This window comes from Eucyclogobius newberryi, unplaced genomic scaffold (genome assembly GCF_026437365.1).
Source record: "Eucyclogobius newberryi isolate DKJ021-1_F unplaced genomic scaffold, fEucNew1.0.hap1 SCAF_19, whole genome shotgun sequence".
Taxonomy (NCBI): Eukaryota; Metazoa; Chordata; class Actinopteri; order Gobiiformes; family Gobiidae; genus Eucyclogobius; species Eucyclogobius newberryi.
The window spans coordinates 24,772,191-24,797,718 of record NW_027315823.1 but is presented as its reverse complement, the minus strand read 5'-3'; the positions used below and the strand labels follow the sequence as shown (position 1 = coordinate 24,797,718).

The 25,528-nt window shown below is 40.2% G+C and overlaps 3 protein-coding genes across 3 annotated transcripts; 2 read left to right on the top strand and 1 right to left on the bottom strand.

Annotated features, from left to right (window-relative positions):
* The first annotated feature begins 4,874 nt into the window (after positions 1-4,874).
* On the top strand, positions 4,875-15,752 carry slc6a11a (solute carrier family 6 member 11a). The gene is made up of 14 exons (XM_072452394.1): positions 4,875-5,111; positions 10,873-11,007; positions 11,166-11,306; positions 11,392-11,467; positions 12,263-12,395; positions 13,025-13,159; positions 13,231-13,334; positions 13,507-13,631; positions 13,728-13,840; positions 13,934-14,071; positions 14,160-14,262; positions 14,350-14,450; positions 14,528-14,698; positions 15,476-15,752. Exons 1-14 carry the CDS (start codon positions 4,961-4,963, stop codon positions 15,560-15,562), a joined length of 1,713 nt encoding a protein of 570 aa, XP_072308495.1. The 5' UTR covers positions 4,875-4,960; the 3' UTR covers positions 15,563-15,752.
* A 341-nt stretch (positions 15,753-16,093) lies between these two features.
* On the bottom strand, positions 16,094-17,471 carry ppil1 (peptidylprolyl isomerase (cyclophilin)-like 1). Its single transcript, XM_072452391.1, has 4 exons — positions 17,275-17,471; positions 16,957-17,111; positions 16,816-16,884; positions 16,094-16,347 (listed from the first exon to the last, which is right to left on the bottom strand). The coding sequence occupies exons 1-4, from the start codon at positions 17,328-17,330 to the stop codon at positions 16,127-16,129; spliced, it is 501 nt and encodes a 166-aa protein (XP_072308492.1). The 5' UTR covers positions 17,331-17,471; the 3' UTR covers positions 16,094-16,126.
* A 2,308-nt stretch (positions 17,472-19,779) lies between these two features.
* Positions 19,780-24,484, top strand: eno1b (enolase 1b, (alpha)). Its single transcript, XM_072452390.1, has 12 exons — positions 19,780-19,886; positions 19,999-20,092; positions 20,180-20,275; positions 20,777-20,835; positions 20,923-20,992; positions 21,188-21,321; positions 21,414-21,636; positions 22,140-22,337; positions 22,735-22,936; positions 23,451-23,559; positions 23,668-23,726; positions 24,216-24,484. Exons 2-12 carry the CDS (start codon positions 20,008-20,010, stop codon positions 24,280-24,282), a joined length of 1,302 nt encoding a protein of 433 aa, XP_072308491.1. The 5' UTR covers positions 19,780-19,886; positions 19,999-20,007; the 3' UTR covers positions 24,283-24,484.
* Positions 24,485-25,528: the final 1,044 nt, after the last annotated feature.

Genomic DNA, 25,528 nt, shown 5'->3' with positions numbered 1-25,528 from the left:
TATGACGTGTTATGTTTGTACTACACATTCCACTAAAATGTAGTGAACAGGATTATATTTAATATTTTCCTGCAAAATTTTATATTTTCCGACACTTTTGGTGGCATATAATTTTACTTCCTGGTTAGACATGGGCAGCAGAACTGTTACCTGGTATTATAAACAAGGGCAAAAATCTATATAAATGTCACACTAGTTATGATTTGACACATAATATGTGATATATAGAAAATGGATGGATGGAAGTCTTCTTCTTCTTCTTCTTCTTCTTCTTCTTCTTCTTCTTCTTCTTCTTCTTCTTCTTCTTCTTCTTCTTCTTCTTCTTCTTCTTCTTCTTCTTCTTCGTTTTATGGTGGTTTGTATCCAAGCGTTACATTACCGTCACCTACTAGTTTTGCTTATTGATGACATCACAAAGAGATCCTGTTTTAGAACTCAGCTATCATTCTCTCTCTCTCTCTCTCTCTCTCTCTCTCTCTCTCTCTCTCTCTCTCTCTCTCTCTCTCTCTCTCCTCTCCCTCTCCCTCTCCCTCTCCCTCTCCCTCTCCCTCTCCCTCTCCCTCTCCCTCTCCCTCCCTCTCCCTCTCCCTCTCCCTCTCCCTCTCCCTCTCCCTCCCTCCCCTGTTACTTTTAATGGCAGTTGGCCAACTGAAATGGTATAGCTTAAAACACATACTTTGAAGACGTATAACTACAGTAGGTGGTAGTAAATGGACTTCTTCAGTTAGCTGCCAACTGCCATTAAAAGCAACACAACGACTACTACTACTACTTCCAGTCATTTTCAACTTAAATTTGTCTTTTTTTATTTACAAACTGTCACTTGACTGAGTTAAACTGTGATACCTATTTACCACAGGGACTATCCTACCAATCTAAACAATAAATATAAAAACATGAGAGCCTGTCATATACATTTAAAGACATTTTAATGACGGCTTAAATAGGTTGATAATGATACAACATTTTGTTAGGTGGATTGCAAGTTGTAGAGGGGAAGGGATATATTATTGTTGTGAAATATGAAGGTAATAAAATATGAATCATATTTGCAGGCAATCATAGTCTTCCTCTGTACAATGTCTTAACAATATAGATGGTTTCTTGGCTCAGTGCTGCCAAATGTATAGAATAAGCTATGATGCTGCACTTTAACTATTTTGTTCCATCAGATGAGACAAAGAGTTCAATCTCTTGCATTGAATACGCGTTTACACTTGTTTTTAATTTAGTTCTTTCAATAAAATGTTTTGTTCTTACAATGCTGATAAGTATTGAAGTGCTTATTTTGCATTGTATATTTGTGGCTAATAGTTTTAATTTAAATTAAATGCCTGGTGATTTTTATAGACCTGAACTGGGGCCGATAAAAACTACACAATTAAGAGCACATCACAATTATTACTTGTTTGAACAAAAGAGTGACTCATTACTACCACTACATTGTCTTACAATACTGTAGAACTACCACTGCTACAAATGTTATAGTGTCTTTACAGACAATACTGCCAAAGCAATACTGCATAACCATGTTTTCAATACACACGACTATCAACAGGTGGCAATGACCACAAAAACTACATATCTGTTTTTCACTGTCCCTTGAGGCAACTACTTTTGTGATTTTGGGCATTACAAACTCATTTAATTGAACTACAACTTTATCAGCCTTTAACCAAATCCTGCAAATCAAGTTCATAAAGGAGATTCAGTGTTGCTTTTTTTCCTCAACTGACCTTTACTGCTTGAATGGAGGTGGGCAAACTACGCCATGGGTTAACATAACAATGGTCCATTTCCCAGTGGAGCCAGACTTCAACAGGAGTGTGGAAAAACACCAGCGTCACAGCCATTCACTACACACACACTGGTGCTACTGTGCAGGCTACTGTCTGTGAACACAAGACAAGTACTGATGATACTGGAGGCCTAATTTAGTACCATAGTAGTTTTTGAAATTGTAGTAGAAATAATTAAGCAAGTACTTGAAGCAGCAGCAGTAGTAAAGTGGCAGTTAATGTGCTATGCCCATGATAACTCTGCAGATAATAGAGCATAAGGTTGTGTCATACAGATCGTCATGTGACATTGACAGAGGTAAATTGTAAACAAACAAATTGTGCCATGTGCCTCTCCTTGAACCGACACCTTAACGTGGTGGAGGGGTTTGAGTGCCCGAATGATCCCGGGAGCTATGTTGTCGGGGGCTTCATGCCCCTGGTAGGATCTCCCAAGGCAAGGGGGAAGCAGTGCCTCACCAACAACGTTTACGGTGCGGGTGGAGGCCTGCTGACCTCGACTGGGGATGTCGTCGGACGGTGGAAGGAATACTTTGAGGATCTCCTTAATCCCTCAGTCACGTCTTCCGAAGAGGAAGTAGAGACTGAGACCGGGGACTCAGAGGCTGGCTCATCCATCACCCAAGCTGAAGTCACTGAGGTTGTTCGCAAACTCCTCGGTGGCAGGGCTCCGGGGGTGGATGAGATCCGCCCTGAGTACCTAAAGTCTCTGGATGTTGTAGAACTGTCTTGGTTGACACGTCTCTGCAACATCGCGTGGCGTTCGGGGACCGTGCCTCTGGACTGGCAGACCGGGGTGGTGGTCCCTCTGTTCACGAAGGGGGACCGGAGGGTGTGTTCCAACTACAGAGGGATCACACTCCTCAGCCTCCCGGGTAAGGTCTATTCCAAGGTACTGGAGAGGAGAATCCGACCGATAGTCGAACCTCGGATTCAGGAGGAGCAGAGTGGTTTTCGTCCCGGTCGTGGAACACTGGACCAGCTCTATACCCTCCATCGGGTGCTCGAGGGTTCATGGGAGTTTGCCCAACCAGTCCATATGTGTTTTGTGGATCTGGAGAAGGCTTTCGACCGTGTCCCTCGGGGTGTCCTTTGGGGGGTGCTCCGGGAGTACGGGGTCCGGGGCCCTTTGCTCAGGGCTGTCCGGTCTCTGTATGACCGGAGCAGGAGCTGTGTTCGCATTGCCGGCAGTAAGTCAGACCTGTTCCCAGTGCATGTTGGACTCCGCCAGGGCTGCCCTTTGTCACCGGTTCTGTTCATAATTTTTATGGACAGAATTTCTAGGCGCAGTCAGGGGTCGGGGACCACAGGATCTCATCTCTGCTGTTCGCAGACGATGTTGTCCTGATGGCTCCATCAAACCCGGACCTGCAACATGCACTGGGACGGTTTGCAGCTGAGTGTGAAGCGGCTGGGATGAGAATCAGCACCTCCAAATCCGAGGCCATGGTTCTCGACCGGAAAAAGGTGGCTTGCCCTCTCCAGGTGGGTGGGGTGTCCTTGCCCCAAGTGGAGGAGTTCAAGTATCTCGGGGTCTTGTTCACGAGTGAGGGAAGGATGGAGCGTGAGATCGACAGGCGGATCGGTGCAGCGGCTGCAGTGATGCAGTCGCTGCATCGGACCGTTGTGGTGCCGAAAGGCAAAGCTCTCTATTTACCGGTCGGTCTACGTTCCTACCCTCACCTATGGTCATGAGCTTTGGGTAGTGACCGAAAGAACAAGATCGCGGATACAAGCGGTCGAAATGAGTTTCCTCCGCCGTGTGGCTGGGCGCTCCCTTAGAGATAAGGTGAGGAGCTCGGCCACACGGGGGGAGCTCGGAGTAGAGCCGCTGCTCCTCCACGTCGAGAGGAGCCAGCTGAGGTGGCTCGGGCATCTGTTCCGGATGCCTCCTGGGCGCCTCCCTCGGGAGGTGTTTCAGGCATGTCCCACCGGGAAGAGGCCCCGGGGAAGACCCAGGCCAGCCGAGAGACTATGTCTCTCGGCTGGCCTGGGAACGCCTCGGGATCCCCCGGGAGGAGTTAGAGGAAGTGTCTGGGGAGAGGAAGTCTGGGAGTCCCTGCTCAGACTGCTGCCCCCGCGACCCGGCCCCGGATAAAGCGGCAGAAGATGGATGGATGGATGGCATTTCCTGTACTTTCTGTAGTTGTAATAAAATTATTTCCTTAATAGCCGGATGAAGTATTTTTTTGTTTTGTTTTTTTACTTTGGTAACTTCTTAATGAAGGCTTGGTGACCAGATTCATGTAGCAGCATGTTGTAGAATCTGTTATGCAGCTGCTGGGAGTTTGACATGAATTTTGCTTCAGGTGTTAACTGGCAATCTAGCATTTACCTTGTCAGTCTGACGCCTTCTCAGTGTTAATGATGACTAATTAATTAATGCTCACATTCCTGTCTGGTTCACTATTTTTCATGAACTGGTATGTTACAAAGACCAGTTTGTTTCCTGAGTAAAATTAAATTCAAGTATGTGCAAAGTATTGTGCTTTTACTACATTATTACAATGAAGGTGCATGCAGATTTACTACATACAGCCACTACTAAAAAGATCTGTCTGCTTTCAACTACAATATTACCATTACACCAACTGCTGGTGGTCTTGAAATTACTACTTTAACCACCGCAGAGACGGTGACACAATACTCACCTAAAAAAATATGCTTCCGTAATACATTGTACTCAAGTTAATTATGGTAAGCACAACTGAAATAAAATACTTCAAACTGCAAGTGTCTGGTTACTTCACACCGGCAATGTCAGGTGTCGAATCACTCCTGATTATTAAAGTTTTATATTTTCTACAAATTAGAGGAAAACTGCATAACTAGTTAAATAAAACAGTCTCTCTCTATAAAAAAAAATGTTAAATTGTATTACACTGTAATATTTGACAGTTAAATGTTCAAAGGTGTGAAGACAGCTTTCCCTCTGGTCATGTTCTCTTAAATCACACAGAGTATAATTTAGTTTCGCCCTCCCTTCTCCATTGCTCATCTCATGGTCCCCCTTGTGGACTAAATACTTGTCTGACTGGCTGTTTGGTAAGCTCCATGTAAGAGTGTGCCAGTGGATGCCCCTCCTTACTACACTTTAGTTGTGAAACTCTGCAAGCGTCAATGCAAGCTTGACCCTCGTGCATAGAGCTCACATCAGTACCATGGCAAGTAACCTTCTCCCAACCAAGGAGCCTCTGGAGGAGCGAGGCAAATGGGCCAACAAGACTGAGTTCATCCTGTCTGTGGCTGGAGCTGTCATCGGATTGGGAAACGTGTGGCGGTTCCCCTATCTCTGCTACAAGAACGGAGGAGGTGAGTCTCAGAAAATTATTAAAGTGGAACTGATAAATTTGTGACAATATATGTGACATACAAAATGCAGGATACAAGTTTTGTCGTTCTATATTTCTAATATTGTAAAATTTGACATTGAATTGTATAATGACTAATGCACAGACTGAAAGTTAATGAAATATTTTTTTTAAAACTTAGCTATGAGTAAAGTTATAAGGATGATTAAAACCTCATCTCCATGAGTATATATCAAAGTGATGGTAGTAAACGTGTTTAACTGCGTTGTCCTGAGAGCCAATGCTCATGGCAGGACAGGAATTCTGTAGAAATCTAAATAATCTGCTTTGTCTCTTTGTCCAAAAAGCCCCACCACATTCTTCTCTAAATCCTTCAAATTTCTGTTCATTGAGCGCTTTGTCAAGGTTAACTCAGTGTGGGACAATGCAGATAAAAGTACGTGCATACAATAACAAGTTACTTTTGAGTTTTGTAAGGTTAGGAGTTACACAAAGGATGGGGCAGGAACAAACAGGTTAAATAACAGGCTTTTTTATGAACGGTTTTATCTTGCACATGCGTAATTAGCACTGGAACATCCGGAAGTGCATCTGACTTGAACAATTATGCTACACACCCAGAGAGGTTTAATTATCAGTTAATTTCACTCATTTCAGTAACATTTAGGAGACGTTTCTCCAAATACTTTTTTATTCTTACTTGGCAGCTTGGTCATATGGGACCATTAACACAAACATTAATTCTGTAAAACCAACAGTAAAATGTGCTTTATGATCTTTGTGAGGGTCCGTACAATCAAATGGGTGACAGACCCTTCACCACCAGGCACTCGCTCCATGTAAACAATGTATGTGCAAGAACTGCATACAATATATGATTCTATTTAATCTTAAAGAATTTGGCAGTTGTATTGCCTTGATTAAAAAAAACTGTCCAGATGAATACTTTTAAAAAGTTTTATGTTGTGGATTACACTGACCTACAAACTTGAACTAGAGTTTGTCGGCATTGTCCCTAGTACATAATTCAAGTGTCAAAGTTTAAATTTGTAGTTTGAAACACGTAGTACCACGTCCAATCATTTTTGAAAGAGCTGCTATCTACATGTCATGGTCAGTTTGACATAGTCCAATCTCTGCAGTATCATTACAGTTTAGTTCCGTTATCCCAGACATAAATCCGTATACACAGTCATGCGATGAACACAAGTAAAGAACATTCACTTCAAAGAGATACATATAACTGTACTGACAAGTCTCAATGTGATAGTGAAAGGTTATCTGTATAGCATATGTCTATATTTAATCTCTGAAATTACTGGCTAATGCCGCTTTGGGATTAAAACAGATGGCATAGGCGCTGGCCACCAAAAATGTATAATGGAATGATGGCAAAAGTTATTTATTCCATCACTGAATAGTAATAATTGTGAAGTTTTGCTGTTGTGTATATTATCCCTTCTGTGATTTTCCTGTTAGTATTCAATTCAATTTAATAAATAGACAGCAGTTGTCTTGCAGGGCTGCACAAAATTTAGAGAATGATAGACTCTAGAGCCAGAAAGACCCAAGACAGACGATAGAGGGTGGCTAGCATAGTAGAGGTCATCCAATCCAACTCATCAATATATTATTTTCAAACTGCAGTGTGTTGTGTTGCCCAAAGTGCTTCACATGCACAATTCATGGTAAATACGTATTGCTCTTATTGCTAAAAAAACAACAACCAAACTATAACAATGTCTTGCCTCACGGGGAGGACCCTTTTAATCATCATCGCCAGCATTTTTGCTCGTGGAGGTCTGTGTTTGTGGGATGATGGCACAGCATTTTTACTCCATGCAAATTAAAAGTAAAATGTTAGACTTAGTCTGTAATGAGTGAATTGTATATATATGTAGTCTTTTCAGTTTGTTTAAGTCTGGCTCCCAACTGACCCGTGACAGAAATAATGGAGCGCAGGATTGAATGTCCAAAAAACAAACGTTATAAGCAAAATCAGCTATTTTTGAGTACAAAAATGTTTAGAGTTTTTCTACCGCTTGTTCCCATTAGGGGTTGTGGATGACTGAGCCTATCCCAGTGACTTGGGGCCTTAGGCCTTGTTTTTTGCCAACACCAAGGAGGCTTATTCTTCTTCCCCCCTCCCTCCCCTGGGCAGCTCGGACCACAACCTTGTACATCTGAGGCCTGTGTCTGAACCCATCGTGCGCAGGCAGCCTGTGGTGTCCCGTGAGGTGAGGATGTGGTCTGCTGAGAGCGAGGAGGCTCTGAGGGACTGCTTCAGCACCACTGTCTGGACTGAGCTTTATGACCCACATGGGGAGGACATCAACACCATCACAGAGTGCATCACGGACTACATCAACTTCTGTTTTGAGAACATTGTTCCCTCCCGGACGGTGCGGTGTTTTCCAAACAACAAGCCATGGATTACCCGTGAACTGAAGGCTCTGCTGAAGGAGAAGAAGAGAGCCTTCAGGTCAGGGAACAAGGAGGAGCTGAGGACTGTGCAGAAAAAGCTGAGGAGGAAGATCAGGCAGGCTGAAGCCGGCTACAAGAGGAGGATGGAGGAGCAGCTGCAGCAAAAGAACATTCAGGGAGTGTGGAGAAGCCTGAAAACCATCTCAGGCTTCAAAATCCCCCCTGCCCAGACAGAGGGGGATCTACAGTGGGTGAATGATTTAAATGCTCACTTCTTGAGGTTTGAACGGTCACCCGCCCCTCCCCCTGCACAGCTGCATGCTCCCTCTTCCACAGCTGGACAATGCCCTGCACCTGTTCCTCTTCGCTTATCTGCCCCGGACCATCAGCTCCCCACTTCACCTGGACTCACCCATCCCCCCAGCACACAGTCCCCCTGCCAACCACTGACTGTCACAGCAGCACAGGTGAGGAGTGAGCTGAAGAGGATTAAAGTGAGGAAGGCAGCAGGACCTGACGGCATCAGCCCCAGGCTCCTTAAGTCCTGCGCAGATGAACTGTGTGGAGTTATGGAGCATGTCTTCAACATGAGCCTGAAGCTGAGGGTGGTACCACAGGTCTGGAAGACCTCCTGTCTGGTACCTGTGCCTAAGACACCGCGCCCCAAAGACCTCAACAGCTTCAGGCCAGTGGCTCTCACGTCCCACCTGATGAAGACACTGGAGCGGCTGGTCCTGGACCACCTCCGCTCCACCGTGAGCTCAGCCATGGACCCGCTGCAGTTTGCATATCGGTCTGGCATCGGAGTGGAGGACGTCATCTCCCTGCTGCACCGCCCTCTCTCTCACCTGGAAAAGCCTGGCAGCTCTGTGAGGATTCTGTTCTTCGATCTTTCCAGCGCCTTCAACACCATCCAGTCGCTGCTCCTGAGGGACAAGCTGGAGACGGCTGGTGTGGAGTATGACCTGGCAGAGTGGATCCTGGACTACCTCACAGACCGACCCCAGTTTGTGAGAGCCCGAAACTGTGTGTCTGACACTCGGACCTGCAGTGTGGGGGCGCCCCAGGGCACTGTCTTCGCGCCCTTTCTCTTCACCCTTTACACTGCAGACTTCAGACACGACACGGACAGCTGTGTCCTGCAGAAGTTCTCTGACGACTCTGCCATCATCGGACTCATCACGGACGACGATGACGGGGAGTACAGAGGACTGGCGCAGGACTTTGTGGACTGGTGTCAGCGGAACCACCTCCTCATCAACGCGGGGAAGACCAAGGAGATGGTGGTGGACTTCCGCAGACGCCACCCCACTGCCCCCTCACCAGTGAACATCCAGGGACGGGACATTGAGAGAGTGGACTCATACAAGTACCTGGGTGTTCATCTGAACCACAAACTGGACTGGACTCATAACACAGACGCACTGTACAGGAAGAGCCAGAGTCGGCTCTACCTCCTGAGGAGACTCAGGTCTTTTGGAGTGACAGGGCCACTCCTGAAGACCTTCTACGACTCTGTGGTGGCATCAGCTCCTGTATGGTGTGGCCTGCTGGAGCAGCAGCATCACAGAGAGGGAGAGGAAGAGGCTGGACAGAGTCATCAAGAAGTCCAGCTCCGTCCTGGGCTGTGCTCTGGACTCGGTGCAGGAGGTGGGGGACAGGAGGGTCCTGGCTAGATTCACATCTATGCTGGACCATGAGTGTCACCCCCTGCAGGACACTCTGTCCGCTCTGGAGAGCAGCTTCAGTGAGAGACTGATCCACCCTCGCTGTGTGAAGGAAAGGTTCCGTAGGTCTTTCCTTCCTGCTGCTGTCAGACTTTATAACAAAAACTGTTAGTACTGAACACTCGCAATACTGACCTAACCTAATACTGATGTGCAATTCTGTCATATGTGCAATTGCTGTTGGAATTCATGTGCAATTCATGTGCAATTACTGTGAAATTCATGTGCAATCTATGTGCTGTCGTGACACATATTCATGTGCAATTACTGTCGTTATCACATGCAATGGTATTTATGTATTTATTTATTTGTCTATGGGAGTTTTTATTTATTTATAGGAGATCTTCTACTGAAAGTGTTTTTCAGACTTCCTATAAGTGATCTGTTCTTCTGTATCTACCTCTGTATATACCTGCGTTGCACCAATGAAATTTCCCCATGTGGGACAATAAAGGAATATCTTATCTTATCTTAGGTGGGGTACTCCTTGGACAGGGTTCATAGAAATGTATTGGCTAAAAACAACATGTTTAAAAAGTAAACAAAAGACCTGTGGAACAACCTGAAAACCTGTATAAGGGTAAGGCTGGGACTATACACTTGTGAGACATGACCATGATATGATACAAAGGGCATATGCATCTACCGTATATTTCAATATATTGCCATAAACGATATATTGCATTGTAATTTGATTTTAAGAAGTATTGCAAAAAACAAAACAAACAAAATCACAGTCGATTGTATTACTATATTATGGCTCAATATTATGAGAAAATGCAATACTTTGCCCTGAATGAATTTCAATAGATGCACAGGTCAAGTTTCCAAAATTACAAAACAAATGCAGACATTTGTAAAAGTGCCAACGCTTTCTTACCTTTTTCAATCTACACCAAAGCTACAATTAACATTTTAATGCCAACACCAGCTTTGTCTATAACTTAGTCTGCAAACGCATACGTACATGTAACCTAAAATCACATGAAAGTCCATTTTACAAATATTTTTGTAAAAAGTTAAAATGTTTGGTAGATAAAGTACTTGTTATACAGTGCGTCCCTCTTCTGTCCTACAGAAACATGTCTAATATAAGTGTGAAAGCAGTGGAGCTCTGCAACATTATGTGTTTTTTTTAGGTATTGTGGTTTCCAACATAATATATATAATAATAATATTATTATATATGTTTCCCAGTTTCAAGCACAGTTTCAATAAGCTTCTGCAATATCAAAATATTATTTTTCACCATTTGATCTTGTATTGATGCACAGAGCCTTCTCCAGCTCATCCCAAACACTCTCGCTTTTCTCTGCTTGATGCTCATGATTTGACCCTTCTCTGACACACTGACATCTTTTCCATGACCACAGGATTTGTCTTTCCACGTGGTTGTTTCAGAAATGAGAAGCCACTCACTACATTAGTTGGGGTTTAAATACTGTGTTGCAGCTGAACGATCATCACCCATACAACAGTTATCCAGTAGGAGAGGACCTATTTGCTTAGTTGAATCCTGGTGGTGACTTCTTTTTTGGACAGTTATCTGTTATAAATTGGTGAGATTGACAGCCAACTGAATTTAGTAATCAGTAAAATTATGTTCTGCAGGTGCTTTCTTTATCCCGTACATCCTATTCTTGGTGACCTGTGGCCTTCCTCTGTTTGTCCTGGAGACGTCACTGGGTCAATTCACCAGTCAGGGAGGCATCATGTGCTGGAAGCAGATCTGTCCTCTGTTTGAAGGTGAGAGCTGTCTAACTCATTTTTACTGAATTAGTATTAGCATTCCATGTTGTATTAGAATTTAATTGCATATATTTTTTATAAGAACTAATAAGTAACTAATAATCAAATGTGCATTTTAATGTATTTTTCGCTGGCCTATGTGTGTCTTCCCACAGGTATGGGATATGCAAGCGCAATTATTGTATTTTATGGATGCATCAGCTACATAGTGATCTTAGCCTGGGCCTTCCTGTACCTTTTCTCATCCTTTTCTGGAGAGCTGCCATGGGCGGTCTGCAACAACACCTGGAATACAAGTAAAAACATTTGAACTCGATCATGTTTCATGACTCTGCAGACTACTGTTTTTCTATTGTGGATACGTTTTTGTGGATGTTTCAGATGCCTGTGTTGTATTAAATGATTACAATGACACAAACAACAGAACCTCCTCATCCTCTGTCATAGAGTTTTGGCAGTAAGTCGGATTTTTATGTTTCTGTTGTTATTTTTGGGCTTCATGGACAGAGTATATACAGAAGGGAAGCAGCAGGTGGGAAATAACTTGCAGCTGATAGCCTTGAGTCAGATCTGAACCCAGGTCAAATGCCAGAGGGGAGTCTCTGCTTCGCATGGTATTACATTTGTCAAGGCAGGCAAATATGCACATAAATTGCAAAACCAAAGACCTAAAAGAGATCTTCCTTCATGATTTATTGACATTATCGTGCTGTATTTAGACATCATGCTTTATCTTAGGCATGACATGTGAGTGGTATATATTGATCGGCTGGTGACAACCTAGGGTGCGGTAACTTGCAGAGAGGAATGTGTCCAATTTCTGTTCGTTTTAGTTTTTTTCCACACACAAAATAAAGTGTTTGTAGCGACAGTATAGTCCTAACCTTGTGTGGCTGCTGGGTGCGGGAGAGCCTACAATATCCATGTTGTCGGGATATAGTCTAACTTTGGAGGGATTCTTTTTGAAATATGCAGCTCAAGTAGGTGCTCCGAGACCAAAGAAACTTGCCCACCCGGGTCTATGAAAGCGGTAAAAGGTAAAAGCAGTGTGACCTCTCGTCATCCAAACACCCAGTATCTGATGCTTGTGCGTTAAAATAGACTCTTCTCCACCCTGCCCCCTGGTGGCTAAATGAGATAGTCACCTAGTGCCCAAGCATGCTGTGATTTTGTCTTTCTTTTCAGGATAGAGTTTTTGAACTATAGCACATCCAACATAGGTGACATCTCAGCTTTATGTTGGCTGTTGCAGAAGGCGTGTGCTTAATATTTCGTCTGGGATTGAGGACATGGGGAACATCCAGTGGGAGCTCTGCCTGTGTCTTTTGCTGTCCTGGACTATCTGCTACTTCTGTGTCTGGAAAGGAGTACGCTCCACTGGAAAAGTAAGAACAACCCAACAATTGTCTATGCATTCCACAAGATAAAATGACTGGGCAACCTATAAAAGACTAAATTTGAATTGCTGCCAAATGGACCAAGACTGTGTGAATGAAAAGTCTAGCCTGTGAGTGCTTTGAAGCCTGAAGCATTTAGTTTAGTTTCTGAGGGAAATTTGTCCATTGATGGAGCTGCTGCATTGCAAAGAGGGGATTGTTTGAAAACATTGTCTGTCACTGGGTACCAAACATCTGTTTCAGCTTTACACTCACCACCGTCCAGATTGAATCCAGCTGAGGCTCATGGTTCACAGATCTGAAGTTTCGAGCATAAATAATCAGAATATTTTCTTAATAAACATATGCATGACTCATAAATCGTGACAAATGTATGTAGTTTGATATGGTATGCTCTAATTTTAAATGGAAATTGAGATGATTCTGAGATATTTATAATCACAGGCATGCAAGTACAGTCATCCCTTTGCCTGAGGCACTTAAGGGCATGAGTGATTTTTTTTTCCATTAAAGTTTGAATCTTGGCATCAGGACATTCATGCATGCTTGAGCAGGATCTGTGAATTAGAACTTAGGTAAAGTTACTGTGGAAGCATTAAAAATGTGTTTTTGTCCAGGCCACATACTTCACAGCCACCTTCCCTTTCGTCATGTTGTTTGTGCTGTTAATCAGAGGCATGTCACTTCCTGGAGCTCTGCATGGGATCAAATACTATCTGTACCCTAATCCCTCCCGGCTCGCTGACCCACAGGTCTGAGTTACATTTTATAAATACACATTATTATAAGAACTATTATAACAACTATTATCTGTGGTTTACAGGTTTGGATGGATGCTGGGACTCAAATATTTTATTCATATGCCCTTTGTCTGGGAATACTTACCACACTAGGGAGCTATAACAAGTACAACAACAACTGTTACAAGTGAGGACATTACTCAGAGAAAACCTGCTAATCAAATGACTTGACCATACGGCTGAGCAATTAATTGATATTCAGTTAATTCATCTCAATTTGTAAAATTGTATTGCAATTATATTTCAAATGGTGCTTTTTGAATAATGATATCTGATTATAACTTGTTCTTAACTGGCAGAGATTCGTTTTACCTTTGTCTACTGAATAGTGGAACCAGCTTTATTTCTGGATTCGCCATCTTCTCTATCCTGGGATACATGTCCCAGAAGCAGGGCATTGACATAGCATCAGTAGCAGATTCAGGTATGGAGAATGCAGAGAATACATTTGTGTGTAATGGTGTTAAGTGTGTGTGTAGATTGATGTTGCTTTTGATATTGACATTAATATTGTGTGCAGGCCCAGGCCTTGTGTTCATTGTCTATCCCCAAGCAGTGACTCTCCTGCCTTTGCCTCAGGTCTGGGCCGTCTGCTTCTTCACAATGATTATCTTATTAGGCATTGATGGACAGGTAAGATATGTAACTCTTATCAAGTCATATTTTTACTGTTTGTTTGATCATATTGTGAAATGTTTTGGTCTTTTTTTTCGGTTTGATTAACAGTTTGTGGGACTGGAAAGTATTGTGACATCGCTAACAGATGTGTTCCCGTCCCATATGAGAAAGGGTTATTACAGGGAGCTTCTACTGCTTTTGATTTGTGCCGTTTCTTTTTTTACCGGCTTGCCACTAGTGTCACAGGTGGGCTGTTCACTTCATTCACTACTAGACAGCCAGTCACACAGAAGAATAATGGTGGAATTAGATGTAATTATCACTGTACTTTCAGGGTGGGGCATACCTTTTTCAGATTTTTGACCACTATGTGTGCAGCGGACCAACGTTACTTTTGATGGCAATCTTACAATCATCGGTTATTGGTTGGATTTATGGTAAGATACTTCGAATAAAGTCTGCATTGCACACAACTGTGTTATAATTACCACTTATTTGTTTGAACCTTTTTCTTCTTCTTGTAGGAGCTCAACGTTTCTCTGACAATATTGCAGATATGATCGGATACAAACCCGTATCCCTGGTGAAGTACTGCTGGCTTTATGTAACGCCTGCCATGTGTAGTGTATGTACTTATTACGACTATATTTACTTACATATATTTTACTGTATGTTTATATGTATGTCTACGGTATATTTCAGGGGACTTTAATCTTTTTGCTGTTGAGATACAGCCCTCTGCGTTTCAATCACTCTTATGTGTATCCCGGTTGGGCCTATGGCATTGGCTGGTTTCTTGCGACCTCTTCCCTCGCTATGATCCCAATAATTATGGTGTGCAAACTTGCCAATGGAAAAGGGACTCTCTGGCAGGTCAGTACATTTCTAACATTGCATTTACTTAAAAATGCAAACATAAATAAAACACTAATAAAATATCTCCAGACACATACATTTATTATTAGTTTTTTTTATTGTCAAAATTCTTTATAACAAAACATTTATGCCAGGGGGGGGGGCATATTACAATTACAGTTACAAATTATACATCAAAAACATTTGAAATGGCTTTTTGGTTTAAACTTTTGGAAATGGTGAGCAAATATGATTAAATTTTAGTTTAATAACGACGATGAAAATGTACTTTTATGTATATAGAATTTGCCAAATATAAGAATTAAATTAATTGCCATTTTCTTACTATAGTCCACTTTTGTGTCATGAAAACCAAAAATTATATGTTCAAATTTTATATATTTATACATATCTTAGCATAAATTGATGGGGTGAGTGGGGTAATTTCTATGGCTTAGTTTAAAAGGGACATCTTTCATTTTATTGTTTATAAAAAAACTTTGATTCAAAGTCCATCCTTTTTTTCCATACGGTGTAAACAAGCTTTTCCGATGGCGGTGTCACTCCAGGCACATACATAAGCCTCTAGAGCTCATTCACGTGACGTCACACGAGCGCCCCCAGGCTTGTTTCAGTCCAACCACGTCTTATTACCTTACATTTTCCAATTTCAACAAAGTAATTTTGGAAATATTTTATATTTCTCTTTCACTTGAAGCTTTCATGAAAGGTTAAAAAAAAAAGAAATGCCTGCAATAACCATATATATTTATTGTAATTTCTATCTTCCTGTAGCGGATCAAGAAAATCTCAAAGCCAGCGGATGACCTTCCAGTGAGGGCAAAAGAAATATGCCTCAATCCCTGTCTCTCTAAAGAATGATATTACATTTTCATAATTGTACAATTCAATTTTCATTTTTTGTAGAAGACAAATTAACTGAAGACTTGAATTTTAAACTTGAGAAGAAAATAAATCTAAAAAATAAATAAAAAAGGTTAAGGGAATTTTTATAAAACAGTATTATTAATTGTATGTTTCTTAAATTCACTAGGGGAAAGTGTATTAAATATATATATCACAACAAAGCATTTTACACATTATGATTTATACATAAATTGTTTGCTTGTGTCATATCAGAATCAGAAAAAGATTTGCCCATTGTCATTGAACAAAGTTTGGAAACATTGAACTTGTTTTGTTATTATACACAATTTTTCCTTCTTTTGCAAGATTTATATATTTTATAACACTGTAAAACTAAAATGTTTTGTATTCTAACTTTTGTTAGTTTTTTAATCTGGAAGAAGAAAACATGTTTTGTATCAAGAGAGTGTTATTTACTGTGATAGGTCAATAAAGATTATGGCCAATAAGTTTTTGTTTGCGCTTCACACACAACACATTTATTTATTTAAAAAAGATATGAAAATACAAAAGACAAGTTTAGGAGGATAAAGTAGCTCTAAGTATTTGTATATCATCCACGGGTCGGTCTTGGCTGTTGGTCTCCACCATCCCAACACGGTTCAAGACTCCCATCCCTTGATATACTCTGCCAAAAATTGTGTGCTTCCCATCGAGCCACTGACTGGGGGCCAAAGTGAGAAAAAACTGACTACCATTGGTGTGTGGACCAGCATTAGCCATGGCCAGGATCCCAGCGCCTACAGAATACATCACATGTTAACCAGTTTTAGCTATCATTTGACAACTTGACAATTTGACAACTGTTATGCATTGGTCTATGTCAGGGATCGCAAACTGCAGCCCTCAGACCAATATTTGTTGGCCCTCAGGCTTCCAGCTAAAATGGTCCAAACAACTAGAAGTAGAAGAGTAGTTTTTACTCAAAACATTGACAATTTCTGCTGTCATAACCTATTAAGCAACCAATTTGATGTTATACAGAACTAATATAGATTTTCCAAGCCTTATTACAGGTGTGGAGGCTCGTCAAAACTACATCAAATGCAACATTTCAAATTATTCAATTCATTGTCATTGTCGTCTGTGGCCCTAGACTCTATATACGTTTCAAAATGAGACCCTTTGTGACAAAAGTTTGGACACCCCTCAAAATTAAGGTGTGGTTTAGTGTAGCCATGTATTATAGAATTTAAAAACAAACTCACCTGTAAATTTGAGCTGAGGATGCAATTCATCCTCAAACTGTTTGCCAAATATAGAAGCACCTCCTCGACCTGAAACCACATCAAATAAGATAAGGCATGCATTTTACTTTACCGAGATATTCATGACAAAACAAAGGTTACCTGTTCCTGTCGGGTCTCCACCTTGCACCATGAAATCTTTTATTATTCTGTGAAACTTAGTGCCATTAAAGTAGCCCCTCCTGGACAATTCAGCAAAGTTCTTGCAGGTATTTGGGGCATGATCCCAATACAACTCCACTGTGATGGTTCCCATTCTGAAAATAATACAAATACATTTAAACGCTTTCAAATCGATTTGTATATTTTGTAACTACATAATAATTGATTTTTTAAACATGTCTATATGAAAGGAAACCAAGTGCCCAATGCTAAATGCAGATGCTAACGTAAGCTAGGAGGGAAACACGTCGCACTTACGTGGTCTCCAAAGCCACCGTGGAAGGCTGCCATGAATCTGGAGGAATCCCAGACATGATTTCTACTTTGATTGAGCCGTAAGTAAATCGGAAAGGTGCGAAATCGGTTTTAGTATACAGTACAGTAGTATATTAATTCATTCGGCTCATTTCCAAAACAAAACCACTCCTTCTTCTTCTGGGTTTTGTTGGCGGTTGGCCACCAACTCACGGAGCATTATCGCCACCTAGTGGACAGGGTTGTGTGAACCATTGGCAACGATCAAAAGGGCTCACCAAAAAATGTAAGTAGGAGTGGGTTTAAATGCGTCCAGTAAAATTTGTTTGATTCATAAATATAATAACATGTTTCCGGAATAATTTAGAGTAGAGTCCCCCAGAGGAGTTAAAAGGCTGGCTGGCTGCTACTATCTTCTACTGCACAGATATACAGAGCCCTTCTGCAAACACAGTGGACTTTTGTTCGTCATTAAAAAAAGACAAAATAAATTAAAAGACTGGTTTCGTCAGTTCATTAAAATATACGTTATTGAAACAAATATTATTTAATCAGAATTGACTAATGAGCTTTTGCAGAAGCAATTTAGTCTTTTCTTCCATATAATACAGATTGTTCATAAATATTCTTTATTTAGAAGCCTTTTCAGCCCCCATATTTCAAACTATAATTGTTTAAATATGTGATAGAAATAATTATTTGACTAGTCAACTAATCAGGGGGAAATCGCTGTCTTGTCATTACTAAAATAGTCTGACCTGCTTTAGTCCTGGTTTAGTCCTGGGTTAGTCCTGCTTTAGTCCTGGTTTAGTCCTGGGTTAGTCCTGGTTTAGTCCTGGTTTAGTCCTGGTTTAGTCCTGGGTTAGTCCTGGTTTAGTCCTGGTTTAGACCTGGTTTAGTCCTGGTTTAGACCTGGGTTGGACCTGGTTTAGTCCTGGTTTAGTCCTGGGTTGGACCTGGTTTAGACCTGCTTTAGTCCTGGTTTAGTCCTGGGTTAGTCCTGGTTTAGTCCTGGTTTAGTCCTGGTTTAGACCTGGTTTAGTCCTGGTTTAGACCTGGGTTGGACCTGGTTTAGACCTGCTTTAGTCCTGGTTTAGTCCTGGGTTAGTCCTGGTTTAGTCCTGGTTTAGTCCTGGTTTAGACCTGGTTTAGTCCTGGTTTAGACCTGGGTTGGACCTGGTTTAGACCTGGTTTAGTCTTGGTTTAGACCTGGTTTCGTCCTGGTTTAGACCTGGGTTGGACCTGGTTTAGTCCTGGTTTAGACCTGGGTTGGACCTGGTTTAGACCTGGTTTAGTCCTGGTTTAGACCTGGGTTGGACCTGGGTTAGACCTGGGTTGGACCTGGTTTAGAGTTCCTTCTGAACATCACTCACATGGAAGTACAAGGCCTGTGATGTGGCTCTCTGTGTCATTTTGGACAGAAACTGTTTTGAGAAGTAGCACAAATAGAAAAATGCCTGAGGATTTACCTACATTTTATTGTAAATAGTGGTTTATTGCTTGTATATATCACAAGAATACTTTTATATGTTCATATTTGCACCTTGTGGTTCAGTTTGAACCTTTTTAAACGCTTGGTTGAGCATGTTTGAGGGTTTTACAATGAAAAAAAAACATAATTTGTCTAGATGGACTTTGTGTTTTCTGTGTGTGTTTAGGTCCAGTATGTTGAAATAGTATGTCAAAGTGAAAAACTAACTAACTGATCATATAGGTGAGGTTGTGCTGAAAAAAAAGATGCCCAACATTGGTCTGGTAAACATTTCTTAATGTAGTATATCAGGGCAAAATTGAAGGTACCCAAAAACGGCCAAAAAAGCTCCGGACCCCAAAGGCTTCCAGTTTGACCTTGAGCATGTGGTGAACGTGTTCACAAGGAAACACCCCAGGAGACTGGAGCTGGAAGAGTCCTTGCTCAGACCAGAACAGAAGTAAAGTGTTGGATGATCCGTGAAGTGTTAGCTTTGTTCAGATATTTGTTTAACCAGCTACTGTTATGTGTATTTGTTGTTGTTTTTTTGTGATAAACCATAATATGTATACATGTAAGTTATCTACCTCATCATACTAAAAAGGTCCACCTTGACACAAAAAGAACCCCCCCATAGAAATCCTGGCTACGGCCCTGACAACCATATGTATTCAATGGACACAGGTGTTACTGACGTGCTGTTCTGTTTGGTGACTGTAATTAAAAATAGTTCCATGGGTTTTGGTTTTACAATTGTTTTATTTGTGCTATATCCAGCAGGCAGCGGTAACGTGCATTTCAGACAGATAAAGCCATTTAATTTGATTTACATAACAAGAGCAGATAAAACTTTCTTCCAGCTTCACTCATAAACATGTAAAATGTATCTTAGTAGCCAATATTATTTCTTTTTGTGCTATTATTTAAATTTTGAGTGAGTTTCTTGTGAGTAAATTTGTCTCTGCAAATTTAACCCTGCTTTGACAGATGCAGCAATGTCTACTTCCTCCAGCCCTGAGATTAATCAGATGAGGAGGCCTAATCCAATTGAGCTGCAGCAAGTCTGTTAACAGCACTGTAAGCTTGCAGCTAGGTCAGGATATTTTTGTAAGAAAGATCTGAGGAAGACAGAGCATTGAGCAAGGTAAGTTTTCATGTTAACAAAGGTTGCATTTGTATGTTAAATGACTTGGTGTGGATTGTGAATTTTAGCATTGGTGCAATAGGCCTAATAAGTAGTATATTCTGTGTTCAAGGTCGAAACCATGTCCATTCTGGGGATTTATGCACGAGAGATATTTGATTCTCGAGGAAATCCTACTGTTGAGGTTGATCTATACACTGAAAGAGGTAAGTAGAAATGTAGGCCACAGAGAACATTTGGTATTTCAAAAATATAATCCTTTAATTAACAGTCTGGGTAAATGTTGTTTCCAGGTCTGTTTAGGGCTGCTGTACCAAGTGGTGCTTCAACAGGTATTTACGAAGCTTTGGAGCTCAGGGATAATGACAAGTCTCGCTATCTTGGAAAAGGTTTGTCTAACTTTTTATAATTACATGATTATAGTAGAGCTCAACACAAACAATATGCATTCTCTTTCTCAGCGTTTTAGCAGATTTCCTGGCATTGCAAACGATGCAAATGAACTTTTGTATCAGCCATATAAAATCTTATCCAACAAATTGTGAAAACATCGAAATAGAATTAGGCGTCTCTCGCTTATATACTCAGTCATATCGAAATGCACTTTAACCAGTAACACTACTCAGTTTGAACTTGCTGAAATTAAGTGTGTTGTGTAAAGCTAGGCATATTTTATTATTTTTTACTATTTACTTTATTAGACAGAACAGTTTAGAGTGAAATGGGGATGGGACAGAAGTAAATTGTCAGAGCTGGGATTCAAGCTCATGACACTGCGGCCGGCTGCATGTGGAGCCGCCTTGCATGTGTGCTACCGCCTAAACCGCTCAACCACCGGACAGCACAGCGTGGCACTTTCTAACCACACAAATGTTTCCTTTTCAAAACAGGAGTTTCACAAGCTGTACATAACATCAATTCACTAATTGCACCTCTTCTTGTGGGTCAAGTAAGAAATATTTCGTATATAATACCAAATTTAGTAAATAAATATATATAGTTTAAAGCAATTCCAACTCTTAATTTTTGTATTCAGAATGTGTCGGTGGTTGATCAAGAGACTATTGACCTGATGATGCTTGCCTTGGATGGCACAGAAAACAAAGGTAAACAATCAATCAACTACAATGAATCACTTCAATTATTTTTGATTCTTCAACTTAAGTGCCATTACTCCGGCTTCTAGGACCACTCCTGCTAATATTGCTCCTATTACTACTACTACTACTACTACTACTACTACTACTACTACTACCACTTCTTCACTTTTGACCATTTAAATATTTATTATTGGAAAACAGCCAAGTTGGGAGCCAATGCAATTCTTGGCGTGTCTCTGGCTGTCTGCAAGGCTGGCGCTGCAGAGAAAGGTGTTCCTCTGTATCGCCACATCGCTGACCTGGCAGGAAACCCACAAGTTATTTTGCCAGTGCCTGTAAGATGTTATATTTAATGCCATAGCCTAACCCTAACCATAGCATCAAGTGCAATAATCTAACATCTAACATCATACATCTCATTGTCCAGGCTTTCAATGTGATCAATGGTGGATCACATGCAGGCAACAAACTGGCCATGCAGGAATTTATGATTCTGCCAATCGGAGCAACAACATTCAAAGAAGCCATGCGCATTGGCGCAGAGGTCTACCATAATCTCAAAAATGTCATCAAGAAAAAGTATGGTCAAGATGCCACCAATGTTGGAGATGAGGGTGGCTTTGCTCCGAACATTTTGGAAAACAAGGAAGGTACAGGATATACAAACATTAACTTTGGTGTGAATATCAAATGACTGTTTTAATTATTTAATTATCAAATGGTAATCACATTGACACGTCTATTAGTGTGGGACTGTCCTGGTTAGATAAAGGTTACATATTAAAAAAAAAAAAAAAAGATTTAGGAGGAATTAATAACATTTTTCTGTTTTAATTTTAAAACAAAATAACAATTGTTAATTATCAATATAAAGAAAAATACAAACAAAATTTTTTCGCCAATTACCCGACCCAATAAAATACTTAACTTCACGCTCTAACGCTCTCAAAAGTTTTAGTTATTTTATGTTTTCTATCATTTATAAATATACTCTTTATATAAAATATACATTTTTCCACATTTGAATCCAGGTCTGTTTCTGGTCTGCCTTCACCGTATATAGTTCAATCTTTCTTTGAGACATTTGCACGATGCTATTCAGCTATTCAGTTGTTGAATAACTCTCAATTCACTCTTTGGCCTTGATACATAGCGTTGGAGCTGCTAAAGGAGGCAATTGCCAAAGCAGGCTACACAAAAGAGGTGGTGATCGGCATGGACGTGGCTGCTTCTGAGTTCTATAGGAACGGAAAGTATGACCTAGACTTCAAATCTCCAGATGATCCAAGCCGATATATCACTCCTGATGAGCTCGCCGACCTCTACAAGAGCTTTGTGAAAGATTACCCAGGTGAGTTCATATTTGCTACAGTTTAAAGAGATGTATATCAATCACAGTGATCAACAATCTCATATTAATAAGCAATTTATTAAGATATGGAAAGCATTCCTTTCCCGTCATGGATCATCATCTGCCTTCTAGCGCACAGTGATTTATAGAATAAAGTTTTATGTCCTAATTGATCACACGTGGGATTTTTGCCAGGCATGGAATGCTAAAAAGTACAATTGTCTTTGTTGCCTTTCTTACTTAGAAAAAACTGATGGAGAAAAGATGCACAAGCAAAATAATGAAAAGCAATAGCAAAAAAAAATAGCCACCAATATTTCTCACAGTTTTGGCACAGTACTGTGTCTCATAGTGTTATGGCATTGTTGTAACTCTTTTTTCGTTAACTGTCCTTTAGTGGTGTCCATTGAGGATCCCTTTGACCAGGATGACTGGCCTGCGTGGTCTAACTTCACTGGTAGCACCAACATACAGGTGGTGGGAGACGACCTCACTGTGACAAACCCCTCCCGCATCTGTAAGGCGGTTGAGGAGAAGGCCTGCAACTGCCTCCTGCTGAAAGTCAACCAGATCGGCACCGTAACTGAATCTATGAAGGCGTAAGTCAATTGGACAAAAGGCCATACTTTGTTATACGATATCTCAAACTCTATGTTCAGTGGCATGTTAAATTGTTGCCATACATTTACACACGTTTATTGCGGTATATATGCTGCTGTAGAAGTGGGGATGATAGAAAAGAAAAAACAAGCATAATTTGGCCGTGGATGTTTTGGCGATATGCAAAATCTGAATATGAAATACAGTATTGTAGAATAAAAACATTTCAATTAGGGCTATTAATAAATAAATAAATTAATTGGAGTTAACAGATTCTTTCTGATTGTTCACACATGTGCGGGAGACATTTCTACAGTCCATCTCTATTTTGTGCAAAATTTTATCCACAACAGGCACATTTGATGGATGACATCTGAATATCACCACAAAATACATATACAAAGCATAATCATTTTCATTTTTGTCCCTATTATCAACTCCTAATTTGCTGATGATGTCGTTAATTGCATTATTGGTCCAGTGTAACTTGTTGCAGCATTGGTGCTTTCACAGATGCAAGATGGCCCAGGAGAGCGGCTGGGGAGTCATGGTCAGCCATCGCTCTGGGGAAACTGAGGACACCTTCATTGCAGATTTGGTGGTTGGATTATGCACTGGGCAGGTGCATAATGCCATATTTTCCTTTTTGTCTTGGTCCCGCTTGTTATGAAGATAACATATTTGTTTGCAAGCTTTTATAAACAATTAACAACTTATGTAATCATTTCAGATCAAGACTGGGGCTCCTTGTCGATCAGAGCGTTTGGCAAAATATAACCAGATTCTCAGGTAAGTGTTTACAGCACTCAACAGCATCTACCCTAGCTCCTGGTTAAAATGCAGTGGGAATTAGTGCAACATGAATTAGTGCAATATGAATCAGGGCAATATGAATCAGGAGTATATGAATTATTTCTATATAAGTGCGTGTGCAATACAGTTGAATTGGGCTCTTATTGTCTGTTCTTGTTACTCATCATCTTATTTACTGTTGAATGTTTGTACTAACATGACACTATCCTTGTCTGTTTTTGTCCAGCTGTTCAGTCTGTGTGAATAGTATTAACATTTACCTGCAGGGGGTCTGCAGATGGAATTTAGCCTAAGGTTAAAATTTGGTGTATTTGCATTTGTTTAAATGTTCATAATGATCCACTTTTCCTTGAATAAATACATTGAAATTAAATACATCTCATCATAAATATTAATCTAGTCATACAAAATGTTAATGTTTTTTTCAATAAAGCTTGTTGTAAATAATACAAACTATGTTTACAGGATTGAAGAGGAGTTGGGAGATCAAGCCCAGTTTGCTGGAAAGAACTTCAGAAAACCATTGATGTAAATTAAATAAGAAGTAACCAACTTTTCAAACCATCAACTAAATTAAATAATAATAATTAATAAAGTGTATGTCAGCTTAGTAATAACTTTGTCTTAACTGTACAGTAATCAGACTATTTCACGCCTTTCATATTTGTTGTGTAATAAATTTCGATGAACATGGACCAGTGATGACTAGATGGATAAAATGCATTTAGCCTCTGCATCTGTGTCTGATCTTTTTGATTGGCCGAATGTAATTTAAATAAGTAATTAATGATTGCCCTTTCCTATATTGAGACCATTAGTGTAATATTTGTAACACTATAATAATAATGTGACTGGATGCAGAATATTTTGCCAACGTATTCATTTATTTACAATTAATAAAAAAGCATAGTGTTAATGCAGGATGAGCTTAAAGTCCCTATTTTTCTACAATTTGAGGTGTAAAATATACAAAACCAGCTGTGGAAAGAATACTGAATATTTGCATTCAGGTAAAAGTTGAAAAGTAAAAAAATAAACATGCACTCAATTACAGTACTCAGAGTAATGTCAATGTGTGGTGTCAGTATAATTTTAGAACAGACTTTTGTACAAAACTTCAAATAAACAGTTTAAAGTGGAAATCAGTTGTTTTAAGCTGCAATCAGCATTCTTTGAGCTCTGGCGATGCAGCGATGTTTTGTGTTTGTAGATATAGAGATTGTAAATATAACTAATAATTACAAGTACATGACTAAAATTATTCTCAATAACAAGTACAAGTACACATTTAAAAATTATTCAAAAAAGTACAATTAATTACCTCAAAAATCTATCCAATTGCAGTAACGTGAGACTTTGTGATTAATTACTTTCCACCCATGTATAAAACTATAACATTGTGAATTTATTCATGTATTTATTTGCAATTGCTAAAAAAATAACAATAGTAATAATTAAAAAAATCATATGCAGTTATTATCTTTGATCGTTTACCATAATCTGAGGTGGTATGTAAAACTATAACAACATTAATAAAATAAAATGTAATGTAAGCCTTGTTTATGTAGTCAGTTAGGATTGATCCAAAACTAAAAATCAAGTCCATCCTTTGATCTCACATTTAACAACATCTTCCTCTTTATCTACAAATCGTGACATTCGTAACACTATGAATATTGTGCACGGGAAAAGAGATGCAGATGCAAAAAGAGACTCGCCTCTTTTGTTTATTTACCCACGCATTTGTTTAATTGTGCATTTATAGCGCAATTAACTCT